General features: G+C 39.8%; 1 protein-coding gene across 10 annotated transcripts in view; it reads right to left on the reverse strand.

Moving 5' to 3' along the window:
- Positions 1 to 12409: 12409 nt before the first annotated feature.
- The window catches only part of Nubpl (NUBP iron-sulfur cluster assembly factor, mitochondrial), a 187558-nt gene continuing 179532 nt past the window's right edge, over positions 12410 to 20435 (reverse strand). For all 10 annotated transcript variants that reach the window (XM_076941877.1, XM_034513761.2, XM_076941879.1 and 7 more), the window contains 2 exons: positions 18145 to 18227; positions 12410 to 12675 (listed from right to left, as the gene is read on the reverse strand). In XM_076941877.1, coding sequence (XP_076797992.1) covers positions 12613 to 12675; positions 18145 to 18227 — 146 coding nt within the window. In that variant the 3' untranslated portion in view covers positions 12410 to 12612. The remainder of the gene's footprint in view (positions 12676 to 18144; positions 18228 to 20435) is intronic.

A 20435-nucleotide genomic window follows, 5' to 3' on the forward strand; every position in this document is an offset into this window, starting at 1 on the left:
GACAAAACTCTCATACACATAAAATAAAAATCTGAAGTTCCACTGGTGTACAGTGCTCTGTGTGACCCTTACAGTGGATTTATACTCTTCTGTCACCAGATGTCTTAGTCTATTAAGATATTTTATAGGATGCATAGCTCGTAAATTACAGGCTGATAAGTTAAAGGCAAAGCTGTCTGGCAAGGGCCCACTCCTGTATTGTAGACAGCTGCCATTACACTGTAACCTCAAATGGTGGGAGGCAGCAGGCAGCTCTCTGGGATCTCTCCATAAAGGCACTAAATCCCTTTTGTAAGGATCTCCCACAAGGCCCCACCTCCCAAAGTTCCACAGCCTCACAGCACCACCTGTGGACCAGACCACAATGGGCCCTTGTGGGGCACAGAAACAACAGCCAAATAAAGAGGGAAAACACACATGTTCGAACAATAGCAGTAGAGAGCTCATCTGTCTGCAGGTCTTTGCTATTTTCAACATCATTGCCATAAACATTACGTGTGTCTTCAAGTGACATGTATAAGCATCTCTGGGTGTTCAAGGGACAGAGTGGTTGCAGACCTGACTATATCTTTCTATATCCCCGGCAAGTCACAACTCTTCTGACTCTTGCTCAGACCTCTGAATTTCTAGCATCTAGTGGGTATGAAAGGACATTTTGATGGTTTTCATTTGCATGACTTCTACTAGGAATGAGTTTTCCTTAAGCTTACTTACTAGCTGTCCAACAGTTTTGGCTATGAAACCCTGCTCACTGCTATTGGTTAGTTTCTAATTATACATGTTTTCCTCTTTGGCTTTATAAGAGTTCTTGAATTATTCCAAATAACCTGTTTCATGCTGTATCCAGTCTGCTATTTTATATGTTTCTTTTACTGAAGAGGAATCTTCCTGTGACTTTATCTCTTCTTTCATGATCAGTGTCTTTTGTAACCCTTTTAAGGGATCTCCTCTTTCCTATGGTCACAAAATTCTTCATTTTTTTCCTGGGTTTTAAATCTTTGCCTTAAACATTGATTTTACATAGCAGGAGACAGGGCTCATTTTCTTTTTACATGGCTCAGCAAAACTGTTTTGTCATAGCTCAAGTGTTCAGATATGTATGGGCTATTCCTAAGTTTTCTATCTTTTCAATTTTCTAGCCCTACACCAACCCAAAATGTCTAATTACAATAGATTTCCAGTAAGGCTGAATTTCTGGGATTCTTAGATCTTTGTTCTTCACATAAAAATTAAAATCAATATATTATATACATATAAAAGGGAGAATAATGTTTCATAGAAAGCCTTTTTGTATCTCAAAGGCATGTATTATAAATATATATATAAATATATATATAAATATATATTTTTTGAGGATCTAGAAAAATGGCACATAAGAGAATTTGCCGTATGCTCACTAGAACCAAAGCTCTGATCCTAGCACCCATGTAATAAGCTGGGTACCATACACATATGTGCCTGCAACAGAAGCCCCCAGGGGAGCAGAGTCAGAGAAAGAACTTACCTCAACTAGAATAGGCAAAATTAGAGGGAGACACAGGCATGTGATTCCCACACACAAGTGCTCATGTAATCATACTGATGTATACACACACATACACTGACACCTACACACACACACACACACACACACACACACACACACACATTCTCAGTCCCCAAGAACTAAGAATACAGGATGTACAACCATGGATGATTTATACATAGACGGATTTAAAAAAATATCTTAGAACTCTCCTTGTGTTGAGGTGAAGCTTATCACTTGTCACCTGAGGCCCTGTACACCCTAGCTGGTTTTGATCCACCATGTGACTTGCCATTAGCTGCAGGCAGCAACTGCCTCTCAGTAGGCTGGTTTCTCTAAAGCTTCCCCATACCTGCGATTTCTAGCACATTCCAACAGCCCGCATTTATTTGCTCACACCATTTCCTCATACTAGCCACCCTTTCTTCAAGCTTAATTCTAAATCTTCTTTCTTCAAACAATGAAGATACTAAAAGTCGAACTTTGGTTCATGAGTTTTAAATTGTACTTCATTTTTGATAGCTTCATGTCCTCATTTAAACAATGTGTTCCCAGGATGAAGTATAGACTGGAAAAGAGTTGAAGAAATATTCCTGATGGTTCTTATCAAAGTTAAATGCATTTAGATTAGTCACTATTGCCACTCTCTGGCTACAGTTACAACATGTTGAGTTTGGGTATGTGGACTTTGTTGTACTTAATCTATGAACACCTATGATTAAGAGGCTACGAGAGAAAGCCAATGTTTAATGGAATTTGTTTGCAAGGAAGTTTTACAGCATAATTCAGGAATACTTTCATCACAGAGACAGCCTAATGATACATTCCCACAGAGACTTACAATGCATCTGTAGACTTCTCCATCTGAAGAGATGATAAGGAAACAACTGTGTGAAGCATAATTAAACCCATCAGGCACAGTGTGGGAGATAATGTTTAAACAACAGCTCAGCAGATGCAACACCCATAGCCACCACAGTTGTTTCATGCTCCAAACAGATATACTTGAATGCAGTTTCTTATTTCCATTTTACTTATCAGCTAAAAGAAAATGAAAATCCCTTTGGGTGGGTATATTTAATTGATAAAAGACAACTGATGTTACCCTGAACTGATATGCAAGATAAAAATGAGCAAAGGCAAAGGAGCTTAATAACATGAAAGAAAGACCAACTGAAGAATTTCAGAGACCTATGAATGGTTAGAAATCGTAAGCACCAGTAAACACTTCCATACGCAGACTCCTTTTTGCCTTTTAATTTCAAGAGAATTCTTTTGTATTAAAATTCTTTTTTTCACTTGGGTGTGGTGGCCAATGGCTGTAATGCCAGCACCTGAGAGGCTGATACGAGATCATCCGAAGTTTGAGGCCAGTGTGAGCAACATAGCCAAGACCCTGTAGCAAGCAAACAGACACACCAAACAAAACACAAAACGTTTTTTATTAACCAACTTATCTGCTGTCACCAGTTTGATCTTCAGGGAGGAAATTGTACTTCTCAGTGTATGAGTACTTGGCAAAAGCAACACAAGAAAGGATTTATTTTGACCAACAGTTCAAGGGGACAATCCATCTCAGCGAGGAAGTAACGGTGGCAGGGGCATGAAGCAGGTTGTCAAAGTGCATCAGGACGCAGATGCAGATGCAGGCTGTGTTCAGCTCACTCTCCCTTCTATTCATTTGAGGGCTTCAGCCCATGGAATGATACCATCCATATTTTGGGTGTGTTTTCCCACCTCAATTAGCCTAATTTAGATAATCCATATTAGGTATGCCCAAAGATTTGTGTGCATAATAATTTTAAATCCTATAAGGTTATAATCATGGCTAACAACATCACAGAGCTAGAAATGTGACCCATCACTAACATGCAGACCAGATGCCTAAGCCATTCCATGTGTGATCTCCTTTCACCCAATAGATCTGTATGTGACTCTGGGTATACAGGTTTAAAAAAAAGTACAAAACCAGACATTTACTGATAATATATAGTAAGTTCTTTAAAAAAAAAAATTCTTTGCTATAAATATAATTTTACCACTTAAAGATTTTTAAGGTAAATTTACATATGAATGAGGTGGCTGTGCTTGTCTACTTTCATAAGAATTATTGGCTGAATATCTGACACTTCGGGACACAGAGCACTGTCTTAGTTACTGTTCTATTGGTGTGGAGATACCATGGCCAAAGCAACTTACAAAAGAAAGCACTTCATTGAGGGCTTGCTCACAGTTGGGGAGGGTTGGTTCATGGCCATCAGGGTGGGAGCATCACAGCAGGTAGGCAAGGTACTAGGGCAGTGCTGAGAGCTCGTATCTTGAGATAACAATAAGGAGACAGAGAGACAAAAATAATGGCAAAGGCTTTGGAAACCTCAAGTCTACCCCAAGTCATATACCTCCTTCAACAAGGCCACATCTAATCCTTCCCAGAAAGTCTCACCAACTGAGAAACAAACATTCAAATATGAGTGTAAGGGGCTCTCATTCAAACCACCATAAGCATCTTCAACATTTTTCAGAGTTGATTAATATCTGATTTATAACTGTCAGGGCTAAGAAGGACACAGGACACCAGCGTGTTGTACAAAATGGCATGCATGTGTAGACATTCATCTCAGAAACCACTGGAAATTCTGTCTTAATCTCAAGCCAAACTTCATTCAACTTTTTAAAAATGAAACTTGTCAGCAACTCAAATAGAAATTTAAAAAAATCATTCTAACACAATATAATCCAAAGAAATACTAACTTGATTTGTGCTGAGGAATGACAATGAGATCTTTGCTATTTTGTCATTACTAATGCCTAAGACCAGAAACCTTTGTACGCATAGTAAAAACCAGTGTAATTACAGCATACTGTAGTCTAGAATCTGGGCGCAATGTTTTGTGCAGCATGTTCTGGTTCTATGTGGACAATGCCCCATGCAATGCAAAGTGCACATGCCATTCAGAACCACAACTGCAGTACAGCACAGGCAAACACTGACGGGGCTGCTCAGGATCCGCTATGTACTTAATTTTGAATTAATTTCTAGTCATTGTACATTCAGGAACCTGTTACCAATTGCCAATTGTTTCTTAACACTCCCATTTAGTTATGTGGCCCCATGTGGGATCATGACCCACAGTTTAAAGAGCTGAGTATTTGAGTTCAACAAAACCCTCAGGCTCTTCTAGGAAATTGAAACTGATGACTGAGGTTAAGTGTTGTTTAAATAAGGAAAATGTTTGAAGGTCTTTGGTCACTATACTCTGAGGAAAAAAAAAAATCTGATGCAGAGTCTCACTCTGAAGATTACTAGCCTGGAACGCACAATGTAGCCCAGGTTTGACTCAAACTTGTGGCAATCTCCTACCTTACCTTTTGAAATATTGAGATTATAGACACAAACCATAAAACCTTGGTACTATCTGGAAACTTTTATCCAAATCATTTAAAAAGCAATAAATGTGAAAATAAGTTGTTGCTCGAGATCACACACACTCAAAACAAAATAAATTCCCAGAGACTCTTTTATTTCTACATTGCTGAAATATTTTTTACATCATAAATGAAGAGTTTTCATCATATGCTTTGTTGGTATCTGCTGAGCTAAACATGGCCTTCCTTTTTTAGACCATTCTGTTTTATTCTGTTTATTTAATTTGCTGTTGATATGGATTGGCTTTCAACTATTGGCTAACCTTCTATTTCCGGTTTTTAAAAAAAATCAAATGAAAGAAACTCTTGGTGGTGTCTTGGTTTCTTTTCCTGTTGCTGTGATGAAATATCCTGACTAGAGCAACTTGGGGAGAGGGCGTTATCTGGATTACATTTGGGGGTACAAGTCATCATGCTACAAGAGTCAAGGTGCAGGAGCTTGAGAAGCTACTTACACTGCACCACAGTCTAGATGCAGACAGCCATGAATGCCTGCTGCTGTTCATGCAGCTTCTGTTTCCTCCAAGTAGTCCAGGAGCCCAGCCAGAAAATGGCGTACCCACAGGGGGCCGGTCTTCCCACTTCAATTAAATGAATGAAGCTACTCTCCCACAGGCATGCCTAGAGGGCTATCTCCCAACTAGATCCTATCTAGTTGAAAATTAACATTCACTATTATAGTCATATGCCTCTCTTTGGAGAAGAGATTCCTCTGCTGTCTGAATTGTTTGTCTAGAACTGGCCCTGTTTTTCCTTTACTGCTGGGAAGACTTGCCAGCGAAGGTACTGAGGCCTGAAGTTTGAAGCTGTACTTCTGTGACTTACACTGTTCAGGTTATTTATTTTTAGAAGGCACTTTGATTACTTCTTTCATGGTATGTATATTTCACCAAGTTGCTAGTTTTACAGGCGTAAAATTGGTAACAGTTCCTATTGTTTTTAAATTAACTATAGCACGTTGGCACCACCTAACTCATTCCTGATTGGGTGATTTTCGCCCCCTCTCACTTCTTAATAAATCTGACTACAGCTTATTGATTTTGTTCATATTTTCAAAACGCCAGCATTTGATCTCAGTATTTCCCTTACAGCTTTTCCTCTCCATTTCATCCTCCCCTGCTTTGGGCTTAATTTGCACTTGTCTCTAGGTCACTAAGATGGAAGCTCACTTCACAGATACATCTGTCTTCCTTTCAAATATAAAGAATACCATAAATTTCCCTCTGCACCTCACAAAAGTGGGTCATGTCTAGTCAGTTCAGCAAGTTTTATGACTTTACTTCTTTCTTCCTTTTGACTCATGAGGAATTCAGACTTGAAAAAAGAATTGTGCTATAGGAGATTATTCTAAACACGCCATTGGTCCACCATGATAAGTGTTCTGCTTGCGTAAGAACACAATACTCATTTTGCTGTTTGGGACTAGAGTGGCCCATAAGTGCTAAGTTAGTGACTAGGTTCTTATATGCTCACTGATGACTTGTTCATCTCCATTGATGGCTGCAAGATGAATATTGAAATTTCTAACTACACAATTGTGAATTTATTTGTGATTAGTTTACCAAATCATGTTTTCTGCATTTGAAGACTATTTTGTTATGTGGGCACAGAGTTAGAATCATAATATCTCCTTGGCTATAGCAACTTTATCATTACATGGTACCTTTCTCCATCCCTAGAAACACTCCTCACCCTGAAATCTAGGGTATCTACTATAGTCACTTCATTTGTCTTTTGGTAAATGTTTGTGTAGTATAACTTTTTCACCTTTTTCTTTTAACCTACTTATATTTTTATATTTAGCTCAAGCCAGTTTACATTTTTCTATGGAGTAGAAAGGGCTCATGGCCCTCCATCCCTAACCAAGTTGCTATGGACATCTGTTAGCTACTAGGGGAAGCAAAGTCAATCATCTATAACGGCTTGACTCCTTAAAGGTCGACCCCACTCCATTGGATGGCCCCACACTCAGGTATGGATAGCATAAATTGGAATTTGTGGGTTATGGGGCAGGAAGAAAAGGGGCTGGAACTGAAAGAAGTTAAGAGAAAGCAGGGTGTGAATATGTTCAAAATACATGGAATAAAATTCTCAAAGAATTTAGTAAAGATATTAATAAAAATACTAGATAACTTGGTCTTCATGTGGTCCCCCAACGAGTGGGGCAGGGGCTGTCCCTGACTCTGTTGCTTGCCTGTGGATCTTGTTCCTCATGTCTGACCTCAGTGGGAGAGGATGTAGCTAGTCCTGCAGTGACTTGACGTACCAAGGTAGGTTGGTACCCAGGGGAGGTTCCCCTTCTTAGAGTGGAAGGGAAGGGGTATGGGGGAGGGGTCATGTAAGGTGGGGACTGGGAGTAGAGGGCTGCTATCAGAATATAAAGTGAATAAATAAATTAATGAAAAAATACTGGATATGGCATTTTGTACTTGTAGTCTTGGTTGTTCATGAGGTAGAGGTAGGATCACTGGAGCCCAGGAGTAAGAGGCCAGTCCAGGCCACAAAGTGAGACAGTGTTTAAGGGTTTGGAGGGTGGGCTGAAAAGAGGGATGGAGACAGGTGGCTTTCTTCTAGACAATATAGAGTTGGGTCTTTTTATTCAGTCTGACAATTTCTTTTCATTAGTATGCTTGGAAATTTTTGGTTACTGAAGTTATGTATATGTTTGAATAAAAACATTCCAGCATGTTACTGATTTTCAATTTTCTCTTTTTATTTTTATTTCTGCTTGGTTTTAAATAAAGTTTGTTTCTATGTTTTAAATAATTCTATTTTTTACCTTTACTACTGGCTTATCTTATTTTTAAAACATTAATAGTTGCTCTAAACTTTATACTGTTTGGCTTTAACTATTCCTGATCTACATGCAAGACAAAGTTCTCATGTAGGGCTTATTGGTAGCACGCTCTCACCACTCATCATTGGGCTCCACATGGGACACCATATATGTTGTTTGCACTTGTTATTAAACCACCATATGTATGCTGCCATCACTTTCAACATGCTCAATGGTCTTTTAGAGTGATTTAAAATAAGGCACTACATAATGATGATCACTCCTGTGCCCTAGCACTCAGGACACAGAGGCAGGAGGATTTCCAGTTCAAGGACAGTCTTATCTTCATAGCAAATTTTATTTTTAAAACAAAAACCTACCAGAAATAACAGGAAATAAAAGACAGTGACCTCTTTAAGGTGAATGTCGTATGTATTACATCAGAAAGTCTGGCCAAGAAAGGAGTGGAGAGAACTTGCAAAGGTGTAGCCAGGCATTTTCATTATAGGATGCGCTAACTCCCAGAGAGCTGCTGTGATGGGCCGACATGCCCACTTAGTCTGAAGGTCATTTGTGGTTGCTACGGAACTTCACTTGTTGAGTAGTTTTGAGAAAACTAAAACTCTGTAGTTCATATATGTTTTCCTCCCAGTGTTAAGTGTGGGTACAATAGTGTTCCTCACCCTCCCATCCTTAGCCAAACTGAAATTTTCTCCAGTTTTGTTGTTGCACTTGGATTTCACAAGCTATTTATATGGGAAGGCAAAGAACCATGCACTGTAAAATATTCTTGGAGAACATAGTGATGATAAACAAGTCAGTGAGTTATTGGTATGAAGACAAACATATACACCAGTGGACTAGAATAGAGGCCAAATAGCCACTGACTTGATATAGATGGTGGTGGCAAAGGACAAAAGACATTGCCAGCAGTACTAGAAAATCATATCTCCATAAGGAAGAACAACAACAAACCACATCCATCCAAAGCTGCATTTTCACAGGCCCTAAGATATATTACTAAAGTCAACAATGTAGGAAAAAGAATGGTAAATTTGAAATAGTGTAAGATTTTTTTGTTCAACAAAGGTCAACATTATGAGAAAAGGCAAGCCACAGAATGGTAAAAGAAATCTCCAACACAAAAAACTAACAAAAGATCCATATCAAGGACATACAAAGTGCCAACAATACAACTCCAACACAAACAGGCAAGAGGATCAGCAAGGTTCTACATAAAAGAAACTACTCAATTAACCAGCTAAGGGTACATAAAATTGTACAAACTCATTTGTATTTTGGGAATTTCAAACTAAACTCAATGATTTATCAGTTAACAACTGTCAATAGTTCTACTTTAAAATAAATAATTCAACAGAAATCCACAGATACCAAGACACTGTTTAAGAAAGTTCAAAGTGGTTGGATTTGGAGTAAACACTGGAACAATGCAAATGTCCATCTACAGTGCTCTGTTACGTATGTATTAGTTTCACAACAGCCCCTTCCAACTTCTTTAAAAAGCTTTTTAGACCAGTGAGATGACTCAGTGGGTAAAGGTGTTTTCCACCAACCTTGATGACCTGATTCTGATCCCTGGAACCCAAACAGTGAAAGTAGAAAACTGATTCCCACAAGTTTTTCTTTAAGAGTTAGTATGAGGGGGCTGGAGAGATGGCTCAGTGGTTAAAAGCACTGCTTGTTCTTCCAGAGGTCCTGAGTTCAATTCCCAGCAACCACATGGTGGCTCACAGCCATCTGTAATGAGATCTGGTGCCCTCTTTTGGTGCGACTGAAGACAGCTACAGTGTACTTGTCATATATATATAATAAACAAATAAAATATTTAAAAAAAGAATGAATAACTTGGTCCAAACATTTCACCTTACATACAAATTTTATTTAATTTTTTATTTTGTTTTGAGATAAATACAGATTTGCATATAGTTTTAAGAAGCAAAACAGAGATTCCGAGTGCCTGTAACTACAGTTCCTTCAGTGAGTAATAACTTGTAAAACTGTAGTACAATCTCAAAATCACAAAGAAGCAATAAAAAGCACAATAGAGAAGACTTCCACCAGCTCAGCTTTATAAATGTAGCTTTTATTTCCTCATAGGAAAGGCTGAGATGAGAGCCATACCCATGTTGTATGAATATACAGCCTGAGCTGAGCCCAGAGCATTTCTTTCTTTGTTTTATCTATCCCTAGGCCTAGACCTGGAGGCTTCTAGTCTCAGTACAATTTAATCTTCTTCAAGCTTGGACCCTGAAGGCTTCAGATTCCAGTCTCCACCTGCTAACCTAAGCCTAGAACGTTTTCAGCCTCCAAGACTTACTGCTGAATAAGCTCACTCTTTCTAGTGTTTTTTTTTTTTTTTTTTTTCCTGAACTCTGGCTGGCTGGTCCAACTCAGCTTTTTTGGCTTAAACTCCTCTCCAAGTTCACTGATTCAGTCTGGCCTCTCTTGGCTTCCCACTGAATTGCTCTGCTTGGCATCAAACTAATTCTGGAAATTTGTTCTAATCTTCTGTTTCCTTTTTATTCTCTAGCTCGTTCTGTCTAGCTTGTTCTCTCTGCAACCTGTCTATAAAACTGCTTAAATAAAATCTGCCCCCCTCTTCCTCTCTCTTGCTCTTTGTGCTGCTCTCAAATAGCTTTTCTACTGAGAGTTGGGTGGATTCTACCTCTGACTCATTCTGTCAAATCTTTCTCTGATTCATCACTTTGTCTGCCTTTCAATTAGATGTCATTGTTTGGGATTAAAAGTGTATACTAAGAACTTGTCTGCATTCCAGCTAAATCACAGCTCTAGAAGGTCTTTGGATATAATCAGAACAGCCATGTTGCTGGATTAAAATTCCTCTATACTGGTGTAGGCCTGTAATCCAAGCTAGCTATAGGCTGAGGTAAAATATTGCAAATTCACTGCCATCGTGACTTACACAGCATTTTCAAGGTCAACCTGAAGAACAGTGAGAACTTGTCTCAAAAGAAAAAAGAAGGATATCAATATACTTCCATGGTAGAGCCCTTGCCTAGCATGTGTGAAGCCCTAAATTCAATCTCTAGTAATGCAGTGGGGAAAATATTGTCATCCTTCTGGGATCCCCCATGTTGCTTTTATAGTCAAACTTAATGATCTGTTTCCACCCATTCTTTACATGGCTATAAACTAATCTATCATCCTTTTAATTTCAAAAGCATAAAAGTGGATCATATGGCTCACTGTCTTATGAGACTGTTACACAAATACGCCATTTTCTCATTTTCAACTGTGGAGAAATATTTCATCGTATAGATGCTTTATAACCAATTAAATATTCACTCACTGCAGAAAACCTGACCTTTTGGTTTCCCATATAGTGCTAGAAATGTCCATGTAGTTGTTTGTTTGAGGGTGTATTTGTCCATTGATTAACTTTATAGCTGCCAATTAAAGATCAGCATCATAGGACATCACAAGATTTGCCAGAGTCACAGACCACTTCTGTATAACTGACCAAGAACCACAGATGCACTCCTGCACTCTTATCAATACTTAGAGCTATTCTGACTTTGGGATGTCCTTTACTATCAATTAGACAAGACATATGTTTTCAAAGTATATTCTTGGAAACATGATCACCTTAGAAACATAAAATACTCCTAAAAAGGGGGTTGGGATGTCATGATCACAGAGAATACTAAGCCTCTTTTTTGCAATTAGAAAATGCTTAATATTGTACAAGGGAAAACCCTAGCAGTAAACTACCAAAGTGGCTAAATCCCAGCTTCAGCATCTGGTAGAAAAAGGAAACTACCTTTGATAAAGCACTTACCACAGCTCATTTCTCATTTAAAAATGAATAAATAAACAGTGCCCTGATATAAATCAAAGATTCTAAGGGTACAGAAATCACTTGATAAAAGTTATTTTTTATTATTATACTTAATATCTATGGTGGTCTGAATAAGAATGGCCTCTGTAGGCTCCTATATTTGAATGTTTGGTCCTTAGGGCATGGCACTATTTGAAAGAGATGAGGCATATGGCCTTGTTGGAGTAGGTGTGGCCCTGTTGGAGGAAGTGTGTCACTGGGGGGGTAGGCTTTGGAACTTCAAACCCCAAGCCAGGCCCAGTGTCTCGCTCTTGCTGCTGCCTGTTGGTCTAGATGTAGAACTCTTCGTTCTTTTCCAGCACCATGTCTACCTATGTGCTACCATGCTTCCTGCCATGCTGATAATGGACTAAACCTCTGAAATGTTAGCAAGCCCCAATTAGATGCTTTCCTTTATAAGATCTGCCATGATCATGGTCATAGTGTCTCTCCATAGCAATATAACACTAATAAAGACACTATCATAATCAAATCATTATCAATGTCCTGACCCCATCCTGAAGATTCAGATTTACTAAGTCTGGGTAAGTCTGTGCCATATGAAGTAGACGTTCTTTCCATCAAGTACGTGTTTAAGACAGGACTACAAGGAAGATCAAACTGCCTGGTGGTAAGGTGTTACACTCATACCCACATCCACATTTAGTGAGCCCTCTGAGTGACACACTGTGCTTCAGTAGTTCTCTGCATACCTGGGATGGTAGCATCGTGAACTCACAGTTTCTCAGGAGATGGTTCAATGAAAGCCATGCAGTGCAGCTGAGATGCCAGCTGTCAAGACCCCAAATACAGACTCATCAGATAGCAGCCAGCACACACACATGAACATTTATTTGTGAGTCATAGTTTGTCAAATCAAATCTGAAAATGAGACATTATTTCTTTAGAAATGAAACAAAACAATCAGAACTGTCATTATTTTAGTGGGTTCCACACTACCACAACACTCATTTTTGACAGTTCATGATTATCAAATACCGGGACAATTTCCAGGGCACGTGGGAATCATTCTGGAGGTGATTTCAATCTTCTTACCACTTCTGAAGCAATATGCAGGTAAGCTTTGGCCTGGAAAAGAACAGACTCATTGTTCTATGTTTCTCAGCAGACACTGAATGACTCCTGAACTGTTCACCATAGATGCCCACTGTATCTGATCAGAAAGCAGCAGGCTGGGGTGTAGACTTTAACAGTGAGCATAAGGCTCTCTTTAGAAGGCGTTTTCTTCACTCTCCTTGAAACAATTTACAACAGCAGTACTGATCACAAGACAGCTCTTCTCCAGGTGAATTTGGGCACTGTGCAAAAATTTTCTGTTCAGGTGAATGAATCCTCTATGGAATTCCCAGCACAAAGCATTGCTAGGAATGGATCCAAAGACACAGGCTAACCCAGGACCCTTTACTCTAGTTACAACAATGACCATGAGATCTGAATTTAAGAATTCTCTTAAGCAAATGTAATAGTATCTGCTAATCTTATCCATAAGCAGTAACTATGAAACAGCGAGACTCTATTTTTTTGAGGCAGAGTTTCTCCATGTACTCTAGATGAGCCTTAATTTTATAATCCTCCTGCCTCAGCCTCTCAGGTGCTAACATTTCAGCAAGTGCTACTATGCTAATATGACAGCAAGCGTTCCATATTAACATTTTGGAAAAGCACAAATTTCTACTCTGCTATAGTTCAAAGCATACAACCACTATTAAAAACTACTCGGCTTCCTATTTGCCAGCTAACTCCTAACCTCATAGATCAGGGATAAATACTATATTCACCCTGGGAAATGAGGGGAGCATGGCCTGGAAAAGACCGTCTAAAACATGTCTACTTGTTAATAAGTTGGACTTTAAGTCAAAGTGACCTGCCTCCTGGTCCCAGCCTCCAGTGATGTATACTACAGAGAAGTCCTAGCATCTGTTTGCTAAATGACAAACGTATGTAACACATCTTCATTTATGCCTAAGCCCCAACAGCTGGATCAAGGACATCATGCATAATCATTGAGCTCTTGCCTATGTTAAATTAGAGACACAAACCTGCCACAGTACAAAAACAACCTCTGAGTGATTCCACAATAATTAAACTTTTCGCACTCAGCCTTTGCTCTTTAATGGACTTTAGATTCCCAGTGTATCACAATCACGGTAATGGTTAGATTGGCATTTTCTGTGAAGTTTCCAAGTGCTGATTTTTTAAGAGTTTTGATCTCTACAAAACTGTTGAGACTGAATTTTTTTTTAAGGCAATGCTGTATCAATTCAACAAATGCATTTTGGTCCTTACTGCATCTGAAGCACTATGCTGGGAAATCTGTAAGATGTTATGATTTAGAAGGAGGCAGAGCAAGCTGGGGCCCTGGAGTCACACAGGCTGGGCTTGGAGTCTTTCTTTCATGCCTGATTAGCTGAAGGGCCTTGGGCTAGTTACATATTCCTCCTAGGCTGCTTCTATAGCTGTGAAATGGCTGTGGGACCCGCACACACTTTTGAGGATTTTGAGAAGGCATGTCAAGTGCTGGCACACAATGCTATTACTATAATGCCCCAAGAAGTGGGCAGCCTGGCCAGACATGGTATCACACACCTGTAATCCAACAGTTGGGAGATAGAAGCAGAAGAATCAGGCGTTGTAGAATATCCTAAGCTACAGTGAGTTGAAGGCCAGACTGGGCTAAATAAGACTCTGTCCCCAAATTCCAAAAACAGAAGAATGAGAGAAAAAGAAAGAAAGAAAGAAAGAAAGAAAGAAAGAAAGAAAGAAAGAAAGAAAGAAAGAAAGGGTGAACAAGAGAAAAAGAAAGAAAGAGAGGGAAGGAGGGAAGAGAGTTGGGTGGCAAGGAGAGAGAGCTACAGTCTCTGAACAGTTCATATAAATGCTTTTGGAGGACATTTCCCCTTGAAGAATAATAAAATCCCTATGTCCCTTCCTTCATCTAACATAAAAGTCAAATACATCTATGTAAAGGATACAACTGAAATTTCTGTTAATCCTCTTCATTCATTAACTCAGCTTCCCTGCCACGACTGTAGATCTGTCTAATCGACCATTCACAGGCACCCTGTCTGCTCTGTCACTATGAAGTAACAAGGAACCAGAGTGCCTAGGACCAGAGTAAAAAATATACAAAAGTTAGGTTTTTTTTTTTTTTGAAATATTTGTAGTTAGCTTATCATATTTAGTTCATATTAAGGTAGTGGGGTGATAATCTAGAAATTATAAGATAATAAAGCTTCCATTTATATTTGAAAATCTTCACTAAGAATGACTTGAGAGGACATCATTCTGTGTGCTAATTTTTTATTCGATACAAATGATAAAACCATAAAAACCATCTGGCATCAGTCCATTCTATGTGTACTGCTCTTAGTTGAAGGCGAAGGTCAACAACTCCAGTGCCACCAGCATGAAAAGATGCTAAGACATTTAAGAGTTCTAAAATCAAGCCCTCCTCTCCTCGCTCACTGTACTCTCTGGCTGTCACACCACTCATTTTTGTGTTGTGCTCGCTCTACTTTCCTAACTGGAGCACATTCACTGGGTAGTTACCAACCATTACCCCTTCTTAACTGGACACAACGCTTCCAACTTCTCACATGATGCCTGGTTCACCAGAGCCCACCCCTTTCACTGAATCATTGCAGTGCCCTTTCTTCTGAAAGCTAAACATTCCTGATGAGTTCAACTTTCAGAAGCAAATTTTCCTTGTGTTATAGGGGAAAAGGAAGTTATCAGGAGGCAAGATTCATTGTAGCTAGAGGCAGATTCTAGGACTCAGGAAATATTGTCATTAATGCTGAAGCTGGGAACTCCACTTTCATGCCACAGACTGCTGCTCTGAACTGTAGATGCCAGGAGAGTAACGTTTACTTGGAGATCTGTAAGGGTAAGGGCATAAAGGGACCCAGCCCTTTAATGAGGGGAGAGGAGAGGCATCTGTCTGGTGGCCAGGACACTTTAAATAACCAGTTTTAAGGATAGCAGGAAGGACAGGTTTAACCTATTTTGCATCTTCCAGTGCAGTTTCTTGTATTTTATTTAACCCTCTTACCATGACATAAACATATAGATGGGGAGAAAGATTTAGAAGCATAGAGAAGTCTTTTTTGGGTTCTGCTTAGTGGCATGCTTAGCAGCGACTCCACATGGCTCTGATTTTGGGCTTTTCCATCCTTCACAGATCCCCTTTGTGATTTCTGGGCAATTTCCCAGAAAAAAAAAATGACATGGTTCCAGAGATTCTCTGACCAGGTCAGTATCCATGCCCTGTCCCATGGCTGTTCTTGCACCAGAACTCAAGGGGCTGTCCTTGGCCTCTCTCCTCCAGAGCTCTGTGCTGTATGAAGTGATCTGGATGTCCGCTCACATGCACTCTAACCTCGAACTGGCTTGGGATAATTAGAAAGTCAAGCAGAAAGTGAAGTAGAAAGAGGAAGCATGAGCCTGTATCAGCTGAGTGTGCAAGTGCCTTCTAGTACTATCCTGGACCAACTTCCTCAGTGTAAACGAACTGCTGCCTGGGGAGTAAAGGAGAATACACTTGCTTCACAAGGATGCATGGGCATCGTCTAAGAAATGGTACTAGTTAGTGAACCCAAGCATCATGCCAGTCTCTTGGAAATCAATTAATATGGGAGCCAGAGCCTGACACAGGTAAAGGGGTTGTTTTCTGTAAAGTCTTTTACTATCTCACAATCTACTAGCTTCATGACAGTCCTGGGGAAATGATTCAGCTTCCTTGAATGTCAATTTCCTCATCCTAGAAGATGGGGATTCTCTACACATCACTTTGCATTGTTATAAGGACAAAATTCATGTAAATAAAAGCCTGGCTGGGGTCTGGCCCTGTAACTACTATTATTAGAAAATGACCACCAACAATGCTGCAATCTCTGAACAGGAAGTAATGGCTTCCATGGAAGGACGAACATCCAAGCACGGTATGCTCTCCTTTTTGCGGCGATCCCTACTTAAAACTGAAGCCTTTGTATTTAACATTAATAATGAGCACATGAGACTTTTATCATTGTTGAAGAAACTTCATTAAAACTAGCCTAGACAAAAGACTGGACCTGGTTTTGGAACTTCAGGACTATCACCCAGGAACAGAACAGTGAGACCAAGCATTAACTCCAAAAATCCCACAAATACTATTGTTTAGCATTTAAAATTAAATTACGTTTGAATGGCTTGTTATTTGTTCTCTGTTAGGTCATATTTCTCTAATTCAATATATTGCTTCTTATTTTTAGAGTATTTTAAAGAAAAAAAAAGCAATAACAAACAAGTAGAAATACTTTAAAATCTCAACTCATAATTGAAATTAGTAGTAAATACTATTACTTATAAGGGATCACCGTAGAATACCTTTAAATACTCTGCTTTTGGAAGTCATTTTAATGTGCATAATTAAAAATCCTCATTTCAAACTTTTCATGTACTTTATATTGAAAGGATACTTTTGATAGTTGGGATTACCACACTTTAATATGAAAGCAATAAAGAGCTATGGTTTTGCTTATTTGAAAGCTCTTTAAAGAAAAATAGGAAAGGAAATTTAATCTGGGAAAGACACAGAAAAAGAAAACATTGATAAGCACCATATTGTATTTACGCAAAGGTCACACTCCAGCAGCTGCACCACGTCGGCTGACAGGGACAGGGAGAGGCGCTGGGCGCCCAGCATAGGACAACTGTAGATGAATCTGTGCAGTTTACTCATGATTCCAGATCACATCTCCTCTCACTTTATTCATGGTATTAGCCAGGCTTGGCTCTCTTACAGGAGTGGAGAGGGAAGAGCAGAGTAGCTGTTACGATGGCAGGGCCGTAGTGCGGGACAAAGCTACTGGGAGACTGGGGTACAGAGGAAGGGTGCACAGAAACTATGTAAACAAGCACAGAGACGATAACTGGGCTTCCAAGTTAAACAGTAAGACTGAGCAGGAAAAAGGTATGTACGTAACTGATTTCTTGACTGTTTTTCAGAAAACATTACAGTAACACATTTTATCCCTAAAATTTTCATACTTTAGCAACTTTGAAAATCTATCAGTTATATCTTTCATGATGCTGGCTGATGAAACACTCAGGATTATGTTTTTTGCTCTACTCCCCAGTCCTATTCATTAAAATAAACAAAACAAAACCCCATCTCTACTGATTGAGTACTCCATGAACCCCTCTCTCTCATCGGGTTCCCTTCTCTCTCAATAACCACTGAGGGTGTAATACTAACGTGTCATACTCTTGGGCAATCAGACGTTGCCAGCCAGCAGGATGAGAATCTAAGTTCTCATTATGGGGTTCTTCATGAGAAAACTGCTGGGAGGTAGCTGTCTGTTCTTGAACTGAAAGTTTGGTGTCCACATTTGTGTCCTAGCATATGACATGATGAGTGACTTAAAATCAAGGTAAGCTGCTTTTGTCTACATGTTTGTCCTGTGTACAAGCAAACTTGACTTCATCTCCAGTACATTCTGCATATCATAAAGAATACATTCCACAAAAAGAAAGACATGAAAAAACGTAACTTACCTCATCACTTTCAGGCTGAGAAAAGACAACTGGCTGGCCCATATCCGAAGCTTCCCTTATACTGAGGTGTAAGGGAACGTCTCCTGCAGAAGACCAGGAGAAAACATTAGAGCCAGAGAAACTGACAGGGGCATTCGTGATCTCACTACTCCATCTTTGGAAAGAAATAAAATCTGAGCTAAAGTTTCTTAAACTAAGCTGAATTATGTCTACCTGCCCGTGTGTGTGTGTGTGTGTGTGTGTGTGTGTGTGTGTGTGTGTGTATGTATGTATGTATGTACAAGCTCTGGGCAACTAACCATGAAGTGAGGCATCTGGTTTGTTCTTTGCTGAAGATCTCCAGGAGGCAAAGGCTAGCTCCGAGGACATCTGAGTGGTTTTCCCTGGAATAGCTGATATAGATGCTTTGTGTCCTACACCAGGAAGGAGATGGATGAGGAAAGAATGCTGAGGTAAGAGTCCCAAAGACTCCTCATGGTGTTGCTGGATGAGTATGTGAAGAGAGCTGCTTGTGAGGCAGGAGCTGGCAAGATGGCTCAGCAGGTAAAGATGCTTGATCCCAAACCTCATGACCCAAGGTTGATTCCCAGCATATAATGAGAAAATCAACATTCAAGTTGTTCTCTGACTTCCACATATGTGCCATGGTACTTGCATGCATACACATATACACAATCATAGAGAAAGTGTAATAGAAGCACTTAAAAAGTAAGTCAGATATGTATCCAAATGTCAGCCTCCTTTTGAGACATTGTTCTTTTTCTTACTATCTACTAACCCATGTAGCATGACACATGAGCTCGTGAGCCTGGTGTGTTCCTGGGAAGCACTGCCAGGGAGCAGCCATGTGCATCTGACAATGCTGCCCCCGTAGGTGGGAGAACTTAAGGGTAGAGTACTTTGAGCCGGTCTCCTGAAGGCTGAGGACTCACACGCAGTAAATGGAGTCCTAAGTAAACTACCTCGTGCCTCAGAGCACTCTCACAAGTACCCCAAACTCCTGCATAGACTACCACAGTGTGTGCTTAAATGGGTGCTTTATGTCACACAGTACCCTGACAGCAATATAAACAATGCAGAAGTCCGTGTCACAAAACATGGCATGGCAGAGAGACAGGTATCAGCCAACTTTGCTATTGTATTGCTTTTTAACCAGTTATTTTATGTTTTTCAGTTATTATAAATAGGCTTCCTTAATAACGTTTTCACACACATACTCTACTCATTCAATCTTCACTTTCTTAGGTACCCAAGATGTCAATCCTGGTTGTCACCATGACTATATCTGTAGCCAACTAAAACCCAAGCAGCTGGGCACAACTGTGAGAGATCTGCTTGACTGGATCATGTGAGGTGGGAAGTCCCACCCTAAGGCTGGCCATGCCTTCTGCTGGAAGCCCATATAAAAGGACACAGAGGAAGGTAATTTCTGCTTTTTGACAATTTTCCTTCATTCTTGCTGGCAAGCTCATCTATTCTGTTCCTGAAGAATTACTTTGCTGGTATTAAAAACTACTTCTTCAGGATTGTAGTATAGATGGAAGGCCAGCTGAGACATCCAGACGCGTTAATTGAACAGCTACTGGATTATTAGCTGTTTGGTATAGGGTCTGTGTGTGTGTGTGTGTGTGTGTGTGTGTGTATGTGTGTGTGTGTGTGTGTGTGAGAGAGAGAGAGAGAGAGAGAGAGAGAGATCGCCATTGTTAGACCAGCCTGACTGTAAGCTATTCTAATAAACTATGCACATTCTCTCCCTCCTTTCCTCTCTCTCTCCCTCTCTCTTTCTCTCTCTTCTGTTCCTTTAGAGAATCCTGACAAATATAATATCCTGCCAGCCAAATTACAAAATATAAGACTATTTTAATAGCCATTTAAGGATTATCTTTGCAGCAAATTTGATGTCCCTTCTACAGATCAATATAAAACTATAGGGGATTCTCACAGGGCAGACAGGGTAAATGTTACATAAAGTGTTTAGAAACCCAGAAAGATTTTTATCTTGATTTATGAATAGCAAGGAAACCTGAATTGCTTCCCTTCTGCTGCAGAAATGGAGTAAAAGAGACCACCCCTGTATTCCACACAATCACCTACTGACATGGTATTTGCCATTCAGAGAGTCAGAACATTACATGCAGACACAGAATACCATGGAGGCCACAATAAAAATGGGAATAAAGCCCAGGGAACAGGCTGGGAGGAAAGAGCATCTTAGTCAGGGCACATTTCAGATGCTGGGTGGCCTTTTCCTTGTAATGGTGTGAGAGTTAACTACTATGCATCAACTTGGT

This window comes from Arvicanthis niloticus, chromosome 11, assembly GCF_011762505.2.
Source record: "Arvicanthis niloticus isolate mArvNil1 chromosome 11, mArvNil1.pat.X, whole genome shotgun sequence".
Taxonomy (NCBI): Eukaryota; Metazoa; Chordata; class Mammalia; order Rodentia; family Muridae; genus Arvicanthis; species Arvicanthis niloticus.